We start from the raw sequence: 18,000 nt of genomic DNA, 5'->3' as shown, positions 1-18,000 counted from the left end.
GCAACGCCGGGAGCGTCACACCTCGCCCGGAGCTCTGGGACCAAGAGATAAATGGAGCAGGGCACTCAACCAGGGAATCATCACCGAGACCCCGGAGCAGACAGCAGGCAGCAGCTCTGCGTCCTGACGCAGGACGACCCCCCAGAAACACCCGCGTTCCCACAGGTTCCCCGTTGCTGAGGTCCTGAGGAAGCCACCCCATCTGCCACCGGGGGTCACAGGCTGAGCTGGTCCCTCCAAAAGTCCCAGGTTGAAGTCCTAACCCCAGGACCTCAGAAGGCCACCACGCTTGGATGTGGGGGTCTTTACAGGGGCCGTCAAGGTAGGGCAAGGCCCCTGGGTGGTCCTGGTCCAAGGACTTCAACGCCGGTGCCTGGATCGTAGACTCCAGGCCCCAGAACCCTGAGGGATAAACGCCTGCTGTTTAAGCCGCCCCGTCTGTGGGGTTTGGTCACAGCAGCTCCTGGAGACACGGTAGCTACCTTTGCACCTGCAGTGATGATGTGGGTTCACTGACGCCCCGTCACGGTCCATGAAAATGAGAAGGTCCTAAACTGTGTGTGGGCCTGTGTGCTCGAGCAGGTTAGCTTCAAAACCTTCTTCTTCTTAAGTAATAATTATAAAGAGAGGACAGCTTGCATAAACAGTTTTTATATTTTAAAACGCCTCCAAATGGGTTTTTTAAATTCCCACATTTATGAATTAAATCCAGGTTCTGATTCCCAGTCCACGGTAATCCTTGCTTCTCTACCTCTCGACTCCTAAATGTGCCACCAGAAAGGAAGTATTCACCGTCCGATGCTTTAGAAACTTTCATCTCTCATACTGTTTCTTTGCCACAAACTTCCAAAAAGGTTTAGCTGTGTTCATTCGGCGCCTGGAACTACATTATCCACTGGCGCTCTAACTAACTCATGTGTGCTTTAGTTGTGGAGAAAAAGAGGGTCTGAGCACAACAGAGAAAATTCTGAAACAAATGAAACCCTACCGATTTGCTCTCCTCATCTAACGGGCACAACGGCTGGAAGGCACTGGGCCCTACCATGCAGTCTTGCCGCCAGAACAAAAAAGGGAGCAGGGACAAGAAAACACTGAGCCTCGAATACCTGAATCTACAGGCAGAAGCCTGCATGCCTGTCACACACGCCTCTTCCTGGAGAGGCCCCCGCAGCCCCCACGGCAAAGGCCATGCACCTCCTGGGAAGGCCCGTGTGCACAGTCTACGCCTGATAAAAATCCTGGAGCAGAAAGCACTCTGCCAGGGGTCATTAGCGGCCCACCTGTTGGGAAAGCTGTTTAGTTAAAAATAAAAACCCCGGGCTGAGTAAGTGGACCCAACAGAGCACCGGCAGCCCCGACGCTCGGAGGAGCTGAGGCTCCCGCCAGGCAGCCCACCTCCTGGGAGGAGAAGGCTGCGCTGTTTCCAAACGCCGGCGGGCGGGGCTGGTGCGGGCGCGCTACTCCGGGGAATTGCGGAGCCGAGGTCCCATCTGCACCGACAGTGCAGTGACGGCAATTAGGTGTGAGCAGGGAAGCCAAAAACACAGACACGAGCGTCACTTGGTTTTATAGGAAACAAAACAAAAACTGAGCCCATGTGTCGGTAAACCCTTGTGACGGGCTGACTCCTATCCCCAAAGGTCTGACCCCGCTCCCCCCTCCAGCACCTCGGATATGACCTCACCTGGAGACAGGCCTTTAAAAAGGAGAGAATTCGTGAAGGTGAGGTCTTCGGGGTGGTCCCTCGACCAACACGACTAGGTCCCAACAGAGGGAGGTTCGGACACAGACACAGGCCGGGAGAAGGCCGAGGGGTGTGAAGGCAGAGGGACGCCAGGACAGCAGCAGACGCGGCGCTGGAGAGCGGGAGATCCTCCCTGAGCCTCGGAAGGAACCAGCCCTGCTGGCACCCGGGCCTTGGGAACCCGCTGCCGCGGCCCACGCCCGCCTGGACCCGCTTACCTGGTGTAGGACGTTGGGGACCTCGGCCGGGCCCACGGGTACAGGTGCTGCGGCACCGACAGGTACTGGTCGCAGAAGGCGCCCTTGCGGATGTGCTGGAAGGATGGGAACTCCTCAGGTGCAAAATCAGACGTGGGCGGCGTGGCCCCCAGGTCCTCCCCGGCTGGCTCCACCTTGAGCGCCACTGAGGGCGAGTGGTCCAGGGCGGTCCTGCGGGCCTTGACGGGGACGCCGTCGCCCAGGTCCAGGCTGCTGTCAGTGCTCAGGGCGTTGATGGCGGCCACGATGGCCGAGCCGGCGTACTGCGTGGTGTTGCCCAGCCAGGCGGCGTCGGCGGCGCTGGCCCGTGGCGACCCTTGCGGGGACGGCGTGGGCGAGGGGTGGGGGGAGCAGGGCAGCTGCCGGCCGTTGAGGCCATGCTTCCGCTTGTTGCAGGGGGACGAGGGCCTGGAAGTGCAGGCCCCCAGCCAGCTCTCCTCAGTGACGCTGGTGCGCGGCGACGTGGAGGGCGAGTGCCTCGGGGACCCGAGCAGGCCGCAGGCCCCCAGGCCACGGGGGAAGCCCTCCTCGGGGTCTGTGGTCTTGGGGGACACGCAGGGGGACTGCCACGGGGACGTCTGCGGGGACGCGTACGGGTACGAGAAGCTGGACTCGTAGGACGAGGCCTCGGAGTTGCAGCTGCGGGACGACAGGCTGCTGGCCGGGCTCAGGCACGAGGGGTCGCGGTAGGCCTCCAGGCTGGGCAGGTTCAGAGTGGCCGTGGACGGGGACCGCTTGGAGCTGGGAAGGACGTCTTCCGCGTCCGCGTCATGGAAGAACTGGCCGTTGCCGTGGTGCAGCCCCAGGTAGGAGGTGATCTCGATGCGAGGGCTCTCCAGGGCTGGGGCCCCGTTGGGCCTGACTCCGCCGGAGGAGAGGAAGTAGCTCGAGGGCCCGCCGTCCAGGGCGGCCCCGTAGCCTGCGGTGGAGACGCCCGGGGCCGAGGTCTGCAGGCCGTGGCACGGGGCTGGCAGCGAGGGGTGGGCGGAGGAGAGGGGCAGGCCAGAGCCGATGCCGGAGGTGACGTAACTGTAGTGCTCTGGAAGGGAGGGGGAGATGGGTGAGGCGCTGGCCACGGAACCGCCACCCACGCGCTCAGGGACCCCGCGATCCGGGACCGGCCTCACCCCTCACCCCACAGGCCTGGCCTCCGAGATGGGCTCGCTACTGCTGCTCCAGCAGGGTCCCTGCGCCCCTCCCGGGCCCCTCCTTTCTCCACTCCAGCCACCGCCCTCTCACTTGGACACGCGCCCACCGGGGCTTCCCTCTGCGCAAACATCCTTCCCGCAGAGCCGCAGTGCCGGTCCCCTTACTTTTTTCTGCTTTTTCTCAAAAATCACATCCCCCACCTGCCCTACCCCAGTCGCAGCCCCCAGCCCAACAGGCGTGTCACCCTCCCCCACTTTGTTTCTTCTCCTCACGTTCACCATCTCCCCCATCACGTCCTGCACCAGCAGAACCCATGCCTCTGAGGGCAGCGTCGGGCCCGCCCAGGTCTACCCTGGTCCACCCCTGCCTCCAGGGCCCAGGCCTGTGCCTGGTCCACAACAGTGCTCCATCTGTCCAACCAAGAGACGGGCGGGCGGGTTTTAGACACGGGGGCCTGGACGTTTAAAGACGCTGTGATAGACTCATCGCCAGCGACAGAGAAAACACCCCAAGGGTTTTGGACGAACACATCGGTTCCGGGATCTCTCGTGTACCTTCTGATGGTGGCTCGTGGCCTAAGAATCCTTCTTTTACAGGAAAAACGAAGCAGACGATATTGAGGTACAGCCGTATATTAAATCATCATATATTGATTATAGCTTCGGTAAAATATGTTTTAAAAAAGTCACTACTAGTGTAATTAGTGATTTTTAGCAGCAAAGCCACACGTCTGGATTTCCAATTTGAACAGACCCTTTGTAACATGTGGGTACCTCATTATCGTGTGCCTAGAGCTGAGGCTCCCAAGGTCTCTGAATAATGGAGCTGCTCGTGGAAACCCTACACCACCTCCCGGGCCAAGCGCACCAGCCTGGAGACGCTTCATCCAATGACAGTGCCGCCCTTCCGCTGGGCTTCAGAAACCCACCTGGGCGGACCCCAGAGAATCAAGGGCCTCAAAGTACAGGTTCACATCCCATCGGATTTATTAACAGAAGTGGGTCCAGCTCCCCCAGTAGGGGGATATCTATTTCCATTATGGCTTATTTCAGAAGGAGCATACAACCTCCCTCTGGTAACCCAGACCCTTACGTCTTTGCTATCGAGAAGCTCTGGCTTTTACACTCTGAACCCCTTGCCCCATAAAACGCTGCTCTCTACCGCTCCCCAGCAGAGTGGCCCAGAGGGAACACAGGCCCCGGGGTCAAGGCCGGGCTGGCTTCTAGGGAGAAAGCATCAGTGTCGTCCAGATTGCAAACGGCCCCAGGGAGAGACTGAGCCGTGAGGAGGAGAGAAGCGAAACTGCAGCGGACGGAACCAGAAGCTCTGAGTGGGAGGCGGCGCCTGGGCGGAGGGGGGCTAGGCGGGTCCGCGGATATGCCCCCTGCAAGCCTCGTCACCCCCTCAGCCCGAGAGGGAAGGACGGGCGGCGCGACCAGGGGCCGGACCCCGACGCCAGCGCCCGACCCACCTGGGGCTGCTGGGCGAAGCTCCCCTCAACTGCCGGGTCCCCCGCTCACACCAACACCCTCGCAGGCCCACGGACACATTTAGCACAAAAACCGTACTAGAATGTTAAAAATCGGAGGACAGTCTTTGCAAAAATCACACAGAAGGTTAATAAGCCTGGAAAGGCATGTCCAGAGGAGACAGTCAAGACTGCTCAGAAGGAGGGGGCACGGGGGCTGCAGGCCAGGCCGCTGAGGCCCTGCCCGCCACGCAGTGACCCCTCGGGACAGGTGCGGACACCCCTGCCTCAGCCCCACCCTGTGCCTGGGTGAGCGGAGGCCCTGGACGCAGAGGAGGCCGGGCCAGTGCTGTCCAGAGGGACCCCGGCAGAGGGCGGGTGCGGATCCCACAGGATGCCCCAGGGTCTCTGCGAGGGCAGGACCCATCAGGGGCGGCAGTGGTGTCAACACGGAATCAGTCTTCTCTCAGTTACCGTGGGAGCCTAAATGCTGCTGTGTGTTTCTTCCCAGAGGCACCTGGCCGATGCGCCGGGCAGAACCAAGGTCCCCTTCAGGCCACAGCGCGGTGGTACATTACACGGACACTACAGCCACATCCACAGACCTCCCACTAAGAGGGTCTCCCTTCACCGCTGGCCCAACACTTTCCAAACCATTCTAACCAGAACTGCCAGTTTGAGAAACAAAAAACCGTTCCCAGTACCTGTGTGGCTTCAGGTAAGTCAGATGTTGACCAAAAGCAGGCTGGACGGGCTGGAGTGTCCAGCACCACCTGTTGTTGTGTGACTGTGATGAGGGCTGCGTGGTCAGTAAGCAGAACATGAACCAATCGTATTCCATACGTCCAGGGCAGGAATTCCAGTAACGACACTTCAGCAAGTAGCTGTATTACGTTTGACGTGTTCCAAGGTCAAGTGTGAGTTACAGAGACCCTGGCTCGCTGCCCCACCCTCCGCCCCCCACCAGCCAGGCGCCATGTGAGCTAAAGCATCGGAACCAGCATTTCTGGCATTTCTCAGGCGGCTTCTCATAACCGGCTCTCCAGCTCCACCTCAGCAAGTGGGGTCTTCACCCCGCCCGCCCTGGCTCCCCCGCAGGCCCGCAGCCCAACACATGGGCCCCGCCTCTGCCTGCACCCTGACACCAGAGGGTACTCGCCGGCCTGAACCAGCCTGGACACGCGCCTTCCCCGGCCCATGGAGGAGGCCCATCCCAGCTCCTGCGGACAAAGAGCCCCGGGCAGCAGCTATGATGCGGCACGAGCCCCGTGCCTCCCTGACGTTCTGTCCGCAAGGGGACAACGCGCCAGCCCCCCCCCCCCAGCTGAAAGAGGGCCCCAGACCCGGCCGCTCCTGGGAGCAGTGAAGGTGCCCCAGGCCTGCACCCTCGCTTCTGTGGTCACCGTGTGCTTTGAGCCCTTTCCTCCACGTGAAGTGCACAGGCCATCCGGCATTCGACGAAGAACGGACTTCATTTTAAAGACAAGTCACGACTCCAGGAGGGAAGCCCAGGCAGGACACGATGGCAAGCATACAAACTGTGCACAGAGCCCAGGCCCGGGTCTGCACACACCCTCAACGGGCCTGCCAGGCCCCTTCCCCAGCACCCGGAGGCCTTGGGGGGCCTTGCAGGGGGTTTAGTGGACAGATCCCATACTTCCCGCCCAGCTAGAGAATATTATGCAAATCTGTCATTTATTTTAAAAGATACAGCTGATCCCACCACTGATCTACCATTTGCTGGCAGGAAGGTAATTCCAAGAATTCAAAAAAATCCTAGCAATCAGCTTGGGGCCTCCCCACCACCTGCCCACGGGACTCAGCCACATTCGTGGTCCCGAGCCCGAGTCATGGCGGGGATCTGAGAGCGTGCCCGCCCCTGCCCCCGGCCCCCCGAGGGAGATGGGGAACAGGGGGTCCGCTGACTCCCAGGGCATTCCGAAGGGGGGCCTTTATTTAACCAAAGTCTGTCAATAAGCGCGATGCAACGAGGAAGAGAAAAACGTAAGCCTTTATAAGCCTTTATTAAAACACAAAAAAGACCACCTAAGCGTGTTTTCCTTAATTAAATGAATTACATAGCAAAAGCCTTAAGCGCCTGAACTTGATTCTGAGCTCAGCCACAGTCTGGTGATGGAAGTTCTCCCTTTTCGGACAAAACGTGTACAGGTAGGTCCCGGCCTGCCCAGGGCCTGCCTTCCTGCCGGGGTTGAGGGGGGGCATCTCTCCCCTCCCCTCATCCCTCCCAGCTTCCACTCAATTTCCTACCTAAACCGTAATTCAAATCTGAATTCTTTAACTATTCAAAGGGATTACATTTACCTGGAATGAAAACATTTCCAGTGACTTTCCTGACAGCCGAGATGCTCACGCTGATGTCTGTCACATCGGCGGCCACTGGGGAGCTCCGCACCCGTTACTCCCAGCTTCCGCTGCTGCCTCCAGAGCCCGGCTGCCTGCCCAGGAGATTCAGCAACTTACAGCGCAGGGGTCTAAGCAAATACTGGGGAGAGCTTGTTCGAGACGGCTTGATATAGTGGACGTCCATGAAAGCGCGGCTCATCTCTGAAGCCATGCCGCCGCCAGGTCCCCGGCGGGGGCAGGCGCAGAGACGGACGCCAGCGTGGGGAGTAGGGGTGCCTGGAGCCCGTGGACCGCGCATCGGCTCCCAGTGGGTCCCGCGCCCACTGCGAGCTCCATCCTCAGCTCGTTCAACAGGCCAGAGCTGGCGGAAGTATTTCCTCTCATTCTGAAAGCTCATGTATTTCAGAACCACACAAACGCATCATCTCTGCACAACCACCAAAAAAGTCGATCCGTGTCCTTCCACCATGGCCGACTGCATCTCAGCAGGTGCCCGAGTGCTCAGACCCCTGCCCAGCGCCATCCGGGGCCTCAAGGGGGACGCAGAGCGCACTGCTGGCTGCGCCCTCGCCCCTCACACGGCGGCCGTCTCACCAGAGACAGGGGGAGCCACCTTGCCCCTGCCCGCGTCCCCCGTCCGTCACAGACCCTGAGAGGAAGCCCGTCATGGCGACTTTGTTTTTCATTGTACGGAACACCCCCTTCAGCATTTGCTGGGGTTGAGCCGTAGGACACGAAGCTAGAAATAGAACTGGAAGCAGCCTGGCAGCCAGGCCTCCAAACGCCCCGCCAGGCCTCCTCTCCCCAGCCGTGGGCACTGCCCTCGCGGCAAGATTATACTCCGCAGGTAGTGGAAACAAAACAAAACACAAAACAAAAGAGATGCTCCACGCCAGGACCTTTCTGTCGGGAGCTGTTTACTGGGCAGGGCAGGAGCCAGGCCCGTGGGTGACAGACAGACAGACACAGCTCTGAGGGCACCGGTCACCCCACTGCCTGCCAGGGAGATGACTTCCAGAGGCAACAAGCAGTCGTCCTCACAGGGGCCCCCTGCATCCTGACGGGGATGGGCTCCGACGCCCCAGCCTCACTGCCTTAGGTCTTCACCTTCCCAGGCCCCGCGTTTAAGGAATTAAAAACACCCCGTGGCCATGAGTTGCTGTGGCCTTCCTCTGACAAACATCACAGAGAATTAAAACGTCCTCTGGGACAAAGCAGCCCGCTGGTGGAAACATCTCTGGAACTTTGGGGCCGCTGAGCTGAAGGTGCAAGGGCAGGCACCTGTGCTAAGAGGCCAACGGGCCGCCTGCGCTCTGGGTGCCGGGCCCCGCGCCCTCCTGCGCAGACACGCGGGCCTCTGGGGCGTCCCCGCCATCACCATCACCACCGCTGAGGAGGGAACTGAGAATAAAAACGCCCCCAAGTCTTCACGTCGTCAGAAGATGCCCCCTTTCACACGTGAGCCGTGAAACGCCATCCTGCACAGTCAAGGTGGCCGCGAGGGACCTGCCCTCGAGGCCAGGAGGCCGAGGCCAGGCCCATTTCCTCCTGAGTTGCCAGGGCGACAGTCCCCAGCCCGGCGGCCAAAATAACTTAGAAAACAGGAGCCCCAGGCCGGCGGGAAGCAGGGCCACGCCCGCCGCCCGGCTGACAGCAGAGCAGCTATTTCCTGAGACCCAGAGAGAAGCAGGAGGCCCTCTGCCTGCTCCCCAGAGACGGAAGCCCACCGCCCAGCCTCCTCCCTAGAGGGGCTGGGAGCGCCCCGGGAGGGCAAGCAACACCCTGCCCAGCCCAGCCCAGGGCAGATTATTTTTAAAATTCTCTTTTCTTTCTCCCAACAAATGGTGGCTGACTGTCTATCCGCACCTGCCGAGCGCTCTGGAAATAAAGAACCCCAGGACCCATGGTCCCTTGAACACCCGGGTGCCACGCTTCCCAGCGCAAGAGGTGGCGGGAGTGACAGGGTGACAGGTGAGAAGATGCCGCTCTCAACTCAGAGAAAATCGTGACAGGGACGAGGGACCCCAAGGTCAGGGCTGGCCGTGTCCTTTTGAGAAAGTGCCCACTTTTGGTGAATTCAGTATCATCTCTAAGGCTCTGCGTCAGCTCGCTTCACAATCGATCTCAGAATTAGTCATTCATTCATTTATTTCTATCCAGGTTCATTCCGGAAATAATGTGAAGTCACTCCCGTCACCCATTAAGAGCTGAAGAATTTAATATAACAATGTAATCATGAACTTAATAATTAATAGTTACAATATAATGTTAGTAACTAATAAGAACAAGAAGAAAGTACTTTATTCATAATTGCCAAAACGCAGAAGCAACCAAGATGTCCTTTGGTAAGTTGAATGGATAAATAAACCGGGGTCCATCCAGACAAGGGAATATTATTTAGCACTAGAGCCAGCAAGTCACGAAGAGACATGCAGGAGACGTAAACGCGTGTTGCTAAGTGAAAAAAGCCCATCTGAAACGGCTGAGCACTGTGTGTCCAACTACGGGACATTCTGGAAAAGACAAAACTGTGGACCCGGGGAGCAGATCAGTGGTGCCTGGGAGGGAGATACAGGGGGAGCACAGAGGATGTTCACAGCAGTGAAAACACTCCGTATGACCCCATGATGGTGGATACGTGTCATTACACATCTGTCCAAACCCATAGAATGTACAACACCCAGAGTGAACCCTATGTAAACTACAGACTTTAGGTGATGATGTGTCAGTGTAGGTTCATCGACTGTAACAAAGGTACCATCTGGTAGGGATGTTGATAGTGGGGGAGACCGTCCCTGTGGGAGGAAAGGGAAATCTCTATACCTTCCACCCAGTTCTGCCGTGAAGCTAACACTGTTCTCAAAAAGTCTTAATAAAAAAGAAAAAAGTATGAGTGTTTCTCACATAAATAGATAAGAAGGAATGTTTTCTATCAACTTCTTCCTGACACCATGACAAGGGGAAGGAGCCCTTTCCATCTCTGCCCAGAGCTCTCTCCAGCTGCCCTTCCCCCAAAGCCTGGTGAACGCTGGGCCCCAGCTGCCAGCACCCCAGAGGCCTTCCTGCAGGAGGCTTTAATGGGACTGTGGTCCCTGGAGGTTGGGGTGGGGGCTGTACGCTTGGCAGTGAGGCTGAAAACGCACCTTGAGAGTGTTACTCAGCTTGCTGTCGGGGGGAGCAGACATGCAAAGAGACAGGGGGAGGCCGTGAGGCCTTCCCCAACTCTGGGAGCTTCCCAAGCACCAAGCGGGCAGCAGAGCCCCTGAGGACACAGGACGAGCATGGCAGTCCCTGTCCTGGACTGGCTTTCACACCCTGAAGAGGTCAGGAGTGTGGTCCACACATCACCAAGCCTCTCATCAAAGATATTTGCTAAATAGACTGAAAAGGGGGTTGGATACCAAGGGAGAAAGTCTTCTGGTGGAAACAACCCAGGAAGCCCAGCCAGGACCTGCGCACAGACAGCCGAACCCCAGCAAGTGCAGAAGGCCTTCAGGGCGTGTTTCTCCACTTCCGGCCCCAGATCTAGTGGTCGAGAGTCTGCCTGCCGATGCAGGGGACCCGGGTTCGTGCCCTGGTCCGGGAAGATCCCACATGCCGCGGAGCGGCTGGGCCCGTGAGCCGTGGTCTCTGAGCCTGCGCGTCCGGAGCCTGTGCTCCGCAACGGGAGAGGCCACAACAGTGAGAGGCCCACGTACCGGAAAAAAAACAAAAACAAAAACAAAAACGAGCAGGACGTTGCACTTTTAAAAGAGGGGCAGTGAATGATACGGAAAATATTATACAGTCATTGCAGAGACGGGCGCCCGCCAGTGCCAAGTGTGCTGGGCTCAGCTTCACCACTTCACCGCCACGTGGGCAGGGACATAGAGAACATCTTGAAGACAGACACAGAAAGAGGGCCGACAGGGGGCAGAAAGACAGGTCGGGGAGAGCCAGGCTGCAAGGAGGGGGCTCTCGGTTCCCTCCACGCAGGGCGACCCTAGGCACAGACTGGGTCTTCCAGTAAAAGGGGGCGTGATCATTCAAGGGCTTACTCTTATCCAAGAGAACACACCCTAGGGGCTTGGAGGGTTCCTTTATCTTCTGTTTAAGTAGAACCTTTATTTTTGACCGAGAAGAGAAAACGAAAGGAAGGCAAGGCCTCGGGAACTTGGTGGTCCGAGGTACCGCAGGCTAGTTCCATTGGAACTTTTCCTGGTGGGGGGGTGGGGAAGGGAGGCTTCTGCGCTGAGGGCACAGGGAGCGGTCGGGCAGACTCGGGGAGCTCGTGGCCCCCGCCCCGCCGGGACGTCCAAGTCCAGGGCCTGGCACACTGTCCCCTGGCGGGAGCGGCGCCCCGCCCTAAAGAGGAGGCCCCTCCAGCGGGAATGCGCTCAGGGCTCAGCTGGAGTGCGGCCCCTAGCCTAGCACACTTGGCCGGGGGATCTGCCTACTCCAAAGGGGCCTCCCTCGCTACCCCGCTCGCCCCTCAACTGGACCCGCTGGGGAGGCTATGGGCGCTGCCCCCGCCCCTGGCGCCGCGGGGGGGGTCGGGGAAGGGAGACTGGGGGGCGCCCCGGGGCAGAGGGGCGGGAGCCGCGGCGCGCCTCCGGGCCCGCCCCTCCCGCCACGGATCCGGCCCGCCAGGCCCCGCGCCCCCTCCCTGCGCCCCGGCCCCGCGCGGACCCACCTGCGGTGGCCGCGGCGGCGCCCTCGTCGCTCTGGTTAAACTCGAAGAGGAAATCAAAGTCGAACTCCTGGTCCTCCTCCAGCCCCGTCATGTTGGGTCGGGGGTCAGAGATCAAAGGGTCGGGGTCCGAGGTCAGGGGTCCGGGGTCGGGGTCGGAGGTCAGGGGTGGGATCGGATTCGGGGTTCGGGTCTGGTCGGGGGTCGGGGACCTGGTTGGGGTCCCGGGTCGGGTTCTAGGCTGGAGTCGGGCGGGGTCCGGTGTCAGGAGTCAAGGCCTGGGTCGGGGTGCTGGACTGGAGTCAGGCTGGGGTCCGGGGTCGGGGTCGGGGTCGGGATGCCAGGTTGGGGTCGGGGTCGGGGTTAGGGGCCTGGAGGGGGTCCGGTCGGGGTCCAGGGTCGGGGCCCCGGCCGCGGGCACCTGTGGTCGAGGCGCCCGGGGCTCTGCTGCGCCCTGCGCTCGGCCGCGCGTCCTCGGGTAACGTGACTCCCGCTCGCGCCCCTCCCCCCGGCCCTCCCCCGCCGCGCCCCTCCCCCCGCTGTTTCCGGGTTTACATAAACAAGCAGCTTGCCGGCCGCCGGCTTCCGAGTTTTAAATAAACTCTCCCCGCGAGCTGGAGCGCACGCCTTTCACTGGTGTCCCGGCTCCCGGCGCCCACACCCGCGCCCGGGGCCCCCAGGAGGCTCTCGGGGTCCGCCCCTCCGCGCGAGCGAGACCCCCGAGTGCCGCCCGGGTCCGCACTCGGGGGGATACGCGTGCGCCGGGGACTGGGGGGAGGGGACACGGGGTCGGTCCAGCCACCTCCGTCCGCCCCGCCGCCCGAGCGCCCCTGCGGCCGGAGCCGGGTGGGCAGGGGCTGGGGACGGGCGAGGACGGGAGCCGGCGGTGGACCCCCGCCCGCCTGCAGCCTCACTCCGGGGAGGCGGGCACCGCTAGCGGTGCCGGCTGGCTGCACCCGGAGGCAGCGGGTCGCGAAGATCAATACCTGCGTCCCGAGTTGCTGCTGACGCCGCACCAACCTACTGAACGTGCCTAGAGGGGCCTCCCAGCTGCCTGGCCCCTCGTAGGACGAGGATCAGCCCGTCTCGGTTGTTGCCGAGTCTACAACGCGCACGTCCAGCCGAAGCCCCGCAGCCAGGGCCCGGAGTAGAATTCCCTGGACCGCAGGGCTCGCTTTCAAAGCAGCAGCTTTCTTCCCCAACCCGCTGCGGAAGAGCAACGAACACAGGGAACACCGTTTTCCAGCCCCCAGAGCCCGAAAGAGGAAGGTGGGAGGTTGGTTGGGGCTGGGAGCGCGCTCTCCTTCGCACCTTGAGGCCGGGCTGCTTTACGCGGCCTTCCACTCGCAGGCTGATGCCCAGCTGGCACCCCTTCCTTTTTGGGACCCCGTTCACGTTAGTCCCTCAGATTCCTGAAACACGCGTGCACACGCCTGTGTGCGCACAAGTAGCCTGCCAGCCGCCCGTGAGTGACTCCAAAACTTTCCCAGGTTGAGGGAGAGCTCCGGGGGGGGTAGGGGGTGAAACCCAAGGCCGGGACACAGAGCAGCCCGTCCGCACAACAGCAGTATAAGAAGCTAGGCCCGCCTGAGGACCACCTCTCCCCAGGACTTTCTCCCAGGTGTTTGTTCTAACTGCCCGAGAATCTTGGCACCCTGTGACACCAGCATCTGGAAGAGCAAGGGAATGGTGGCCAAGACGGCGGTGTGAGAGGCTGAGGATGACCCGCGCGGGGGTAGTCGAGTGGGAAAGGAGGAGGGTGCACAAGTGTCCGTTTCTGCACCTCCGCTGCTAATCAAACGAGTCCTGCTCTCTGCCCCGCAGGCCCTCTGGCCCCGTGGGGATTGCTTTTTTCGGAAGCAGGTAACCTGGGAATCACGTGACCCCTCCCCCAAACCTTTTCCCTCTCATGACCCTTTCCAAATCGCTGGTTTTCTCCAGTGATAAACTATAGTTCACTTTGGCCTGATTTAGTTTCTAATAATAGTTCTATCTTTGAGATGTATGTTGGAGGGCTGTTTTGTTTTAGTTTGCTTTTTTTGCTGACCTTCAGGCAAATGGAAGTTCTGTTTTCCGTTCAGAAGCCACAACATTTCATTTTCTCTCTTTTCGGGTTTTTTTTTTTTTTAAGTTCAGCCACCTTCTCACCCCCACCAAAAATTTACACACAAACAACAGCCTCTACCATCTGTTTAGACTAAAACTTCTCACTCAACTGTTCTGTCCAGGAGAAAGTGGGTTTACCCTTCCGGGTGCACCCGAGCCCCTCGGGGTCAGGACTTGGGTCTGCTTTATCCTAAGGCCGAGCTGATCCCCACCTACTTGCAGATCCCCCACCGAGGTAACCGGATAGGGTGGCCGTGTTTTAACTGCTCCTCTTCCCAGCACCCCCGTGCCTTTCGTCTTGTAAATGGTTTGGAGCTATTTGCTAATTCAGCAGACACTCCCGTCTTGATGGAAACGTTTAGCTGGCGCTTCCTGTCAGAGGCTGCCGGTGTGCACCGGGCCCAGAACTCCAGCCCTGGGTGTGACAGAGCAGCAGGGCCTTTTCTAATCTGGATTAGGAAACAACGCCGCGAAGTTAAGTGGCAGGAGAACAGCGCAGGCTTTGTTCCGTTCTGGAGAGCCCCGGGCACTCTGTGTGGAACAACCTCTGGATGGGTGGGTGGGTGTACCTACGAGGCCTGCATCTCTCTGCGTTCCCCACGCAGAAGAACGAGCACAGGGCCTTCCCAAACAGCAGTGCCCAGTGAGCCTTGACCACATGCTCACTAAACTGGAGGGAAGCGCTGGGGAATCCCTGAGATTCTCACATGGGCAACTAAAGCCCAGTCGGGCCTGCGGGGGAAGGCCTCAGCACGGCAGGCGTGGACCTGCAGGCCCTGCCTCTCACCCTGTGCCTGGCTATATGAAGGATTAGATCATACTTTCTGTTTAGCCTAATTCTGTGGTCCTTATAAATACACCAATATTTGTTTAGTCAAAGGGCATCATCACGCCTGGCGTGCTACCTCTTAGCAGGGACACCTTCAAATGTATTTTCTTAAGCTGGAACCTGAAAGATAACCACCACCCCCATAGATGCCTTTTCCTCTTGTAAGAGAAAAAAGATTCTCTATCGCAGACAGACCACCGACTGTTGAAGTAAAGAAACCTAAACTTTGAAAGACCCACATTTTTAAAAAGCAGTGATAAAAAACTTTGAAATAAGTGTCAAGGATGTAAAATTAAAATCTTGACAACTTTTAAAACTTTTTTAACAGTAAGAGCTTGTCCTGTAAACGTTACCTGCTGTTTACATTTCAACATATTCTAAACTGGGATGAAATGGTGAGAAACATGAGATACATCTTCCTCCCTTGATGAAAATATGTAGAAATAACATAAGGCATCAAGACACTGACCCCATACCGATGTTCTTATATTGAATGTATGGTCTTGAGCTCACGTTTGCTAAAGAGAAGGAAGTTCTCCCGAGCCGGCAGTCTTTGAAAAGTGCAGTTGTAATGCAAGAGGGGCCGTCACATTTATTAGATCGTGCAGGAGACAGCAGCATTTACTTCCTAGTACTCCCCACAGGGGTGTCTGCCCTACGAAGTATGAGCACTCATCGTGCACTGGCAGGCTAGGCAGTTTTCTTAAAATAGTTTAGACAAAGTACTTCAGGGTTGATACGGCGTTTGGAAAGGTGTCTCCCAGCTTCCATCGTGGTCCCTGACGAGGATGCTCGTCACCCCTTTCGGAGGCTATCTTCAGACACCTTCAGGAACGCCGTAGGAACTCTGGGCTGCTTTGGTCAGGGGTGGGAGGGGTGTTGAGAGGGTGCGGGTGAGGGGACTGTGGACCTAAGACCGCACGCGGGAGGGTCGCAAGCGCACCGTCAGTAGTGGCGGCCTCGCCATCACCAGCCTTCAGGGCAGGGCAGACACTTATGCCATCTTCGTGACTATGAACAAGTAGCTTGAAACTCGGCGGTCTCTTTCCCAACTGTCCTGGAACATCTACGGTTGGAACTCTCAAGTCTCTAAGGCTGCAAACTGTCTTGAATCAGGGGCTGTGCCCGACCGCTCCTTTGATGGCTTTTAGTCCTGCGGGTCGAGCCACCGGCGGGGCAGCGCCACACGGAGCGGTTCGCGGGGCCCAGCGCCTGGAAGGAATCTGCCACCGACTGAGCTCGTGGAGGGGCGCAGAACACCGCTCCCCCCCCCCGCAACCTCACTGTACGGCTGGTCTTCCTGGGGCCTTGCCCCACGGGGGAAGAAACCGGCCATCCCTCTTTCCCAGAGAAACCTCGCTGCTTTCCAAAGTGTCCTTCCTTCGTGGTTCTGACGGCCCTAACCTCGCCCCGTCCCCCAGCCGCCTGCATTTGAACTGAGTTTCTATAGCCGGAGCAGCCGCGAGGCTGCACCAGCGAAGGCCAAGTGCGCGCACTCAGCGCTAGAGAAGAGGAGACACCTATTGGCAAGAAGGCGCGCACGAAATCAGGGCTGCTCTGGGGAAACACCAGGGGGACACCGCTTCCCAATCTGTGCAGCGCGCCCGCCGCGCGCCCGGCCGCCCGCGCCCCTCTCTGCGCGCGGACCCTGGACCGGCCTGCTCGCCCCTCCGCGGGCCGGGACCCCGCCGGGCGTGGGTCGGACGGGCGCGGGCCGCACGGGCGCCGGGCTCAGGGCGCAGGACCGGGGGGCCCCCCGGGGGCCGCGGCGGGGGTCTGCGGCCGCTCCGGCTTACCTTCCTCTGCCGACTTCATGGTGCCGCCGGCGGGCGCAGAGGGCCCCAAAGTTTCTCCGCTCCCGCAGACTGCAGCCGGAGGGCCGAGTGGAAACTTGGAAGGGACTGGAAAACTGGTACTTGGCATCCACGCGGCGGCGGCGGCGGCGGCGGGAGGAGCGGGAGGAGGAGCGGGCGTCTTGCGCCGCCGCGCGGGGCCGGGTCTCCCGAGGAAGGACGCCTCTCCCCCGGCGGACGCGCGCCGGCCCGGGCTCAGCGCCGCGCGCCCCAGAGAAGCGTCGTGAGGGGCGTGTGCGCGCGTGGCGGGTCCGGGCTGCGGCGGCCCCGGGAACCCGGCAGGCTGACGGGCGGCGGGGGCTCGGAGGTGTGCGCCCGCGCCCCGGTCCCCGCGCCCGGCCGCCCTCCCCGGCGCGGTGACTGACTGTGCCGGCGAGTTCGGAGCCTCTGAGTCTCGCTCTGACGCAGGGCCGCGCTCTGCCTGCTGCCTTTTTAAAGCTGGAAAACACCTCCCCCGCCTCCCCGCCGGCCCGGCCGCTCCCGCGCCCCCTCCCTGCCGTGACATCACGCCCCAGCCCGCCCGAGCCAGCGCTGGGCCCGGGGGACCAGCGGCCGAGCGCCCGCCCCTCCCCGCGCCGGGCAGCCGCTCGACCGGCCCGCGGGGCGCAACGGGGGGCGGGCGGGGGCGCACCCGGCGCACGGCCCGGCCCGGACGCCTGGGTCCACGCGGGTGTCCTGAGAGAGCCACACTCTGCTTTAATGAGGGGGCGGGGAGGGGGGCCGGAGACGAGGCGGGTGCCGAGAGGGCCCTGCATGCTGAAGTCATTATGTAAAATAGCAGGCTTTCCCTGCTGTGGAAATTTGGAAAAGCGCTTCCACTGGCAGGCCCGAGAAAGGAAATTCCCATCCCGCTAAATTACTAACAGATTGCACGGCAGTCCCGGGACGTGGAGTTATTGTCATTTTTCTCCTGTAAATATCTGAGCGACCCAGATTGCCTGTTGCATGGCGGGCTGGGGGGAGGGGGTGTCTTGGAGAATCGCGAGCCCCTCCCCGGGCTCCCAGCCGCCGGCACCCGGCCCGCCCCAGAGGGCCAGGGGCGGTTTACGGGCGCGACTTCGGGGTTTCTAACCGACGGGGGCTGGTCTGAGAACCGAGAGCCGGCGCTCGGGGAAACCTCTCCAACCGGCCCGTTTCACTTTACACTTTCCTCTTTCAGACCCTGCTGCTTCTCCTCCTTGGCGGCTCAGCGGCCAAAACGGGACCGTAGTTTCGTGTTGGCCTTGGAGGGAAGGGACTGGAGTGTTTGTTCGGGCGGTTAAAATGTCTGGTGTATAAAAATAATAAATCTATTGCACGACACCCTATGTGGTTTAAAATAAACCCAAAGCAAAAGACTTGTCTGTCGCGGGGACCGGGAGGCCTGCAGGTCGCGCGGGTGGGCACCCTCAACGACTTCACGCCCGGGACCTGGGGAAAGTGGGGTGCGACATTTGACCCCCATCTGTGTGTTTCGCTGCCCCTTGGGCGCGATATTAAACAGTAAGAAGGTGCCCGGCGGCGGCGATACCCGCGTCACCGCTGCCGGTTATCGGTTCATCGCAGCGGCGTCGACCCGACA

The 18,000-nt window shown here is 60.2% G+C and overlaps 1 protein-coding gene and 1 long non-coding RNA gene across 5 annotated transcripts in view; one reads left to right on the top strand and one right to left on the bottom strand.

The window, feature by feature from the left end:
* Positions 1-17,276, bottom strand: part of NFATC1 (nuclear factor of activated T cells 1) — a 104,472-nt gene extending 87,196 nt beyond the window's left edge. Inside the window, exons 1-2 of one of the 4 annotated variants that reach the window (XM_022559970.3) lie at positions 16,383-16,864; positions 1,963-3,040 (exon numbers count right to left, since the gene is read on the bottom strand). In XM_022559970.3, coding sequence (XP_022415678.1) covers positions 1,963-3,040; positions 16,383-16,509 — 1,205 coding nt within the window. In that variant the 5' untranslated portion in view covers positions 16,510-16,864. Of the gene's footprint in view, positions 1-1,962; positions 3,041-11,654; positions 12,167-16,382 lie in introns of those variants that run through there. The other 3 variants (XM_022559972.3, XM_022559971.3, XM_089895356.1) reach the window with 3 other exon arrangements.
* LOC149747661 (uncharacterized) lies at positions 12,442-17,739 on the top strand. The gene is made up of 2 exons (XR_016387668.1): positions 12,442-16,498; positions 17,599-17,739. It is a non-coding gene; the product is annotated as an uncharacterized LOC149747661 (long non-coding RNA).
* Positions 17,740-18,000: the final 261 nt, after the last annotated feature.

This window comes from Delphinapterus leucas, chromosome 14, assembly GCF_059928025.1.
Source record: "Delphinapterus leucas isolate spDelLeu-1000000601 "Yukka" chromosome 14, BTC_Dleu_Yukka2, whole genome shotgun sequence".
Classification (NCBI taxonomy): domain Eukaryota; kingdom Metazoa; phylum Chordata; class Mammalia; order Artiodactyla; family Monodontidae; genus Delphinapterus; species Delphinapterus leucas.
The sequence above is the reverse complement of the archived record's forward strand: the minus strand, read 5'-3'. Positions and strand labels throughout refer to the sequence as shown.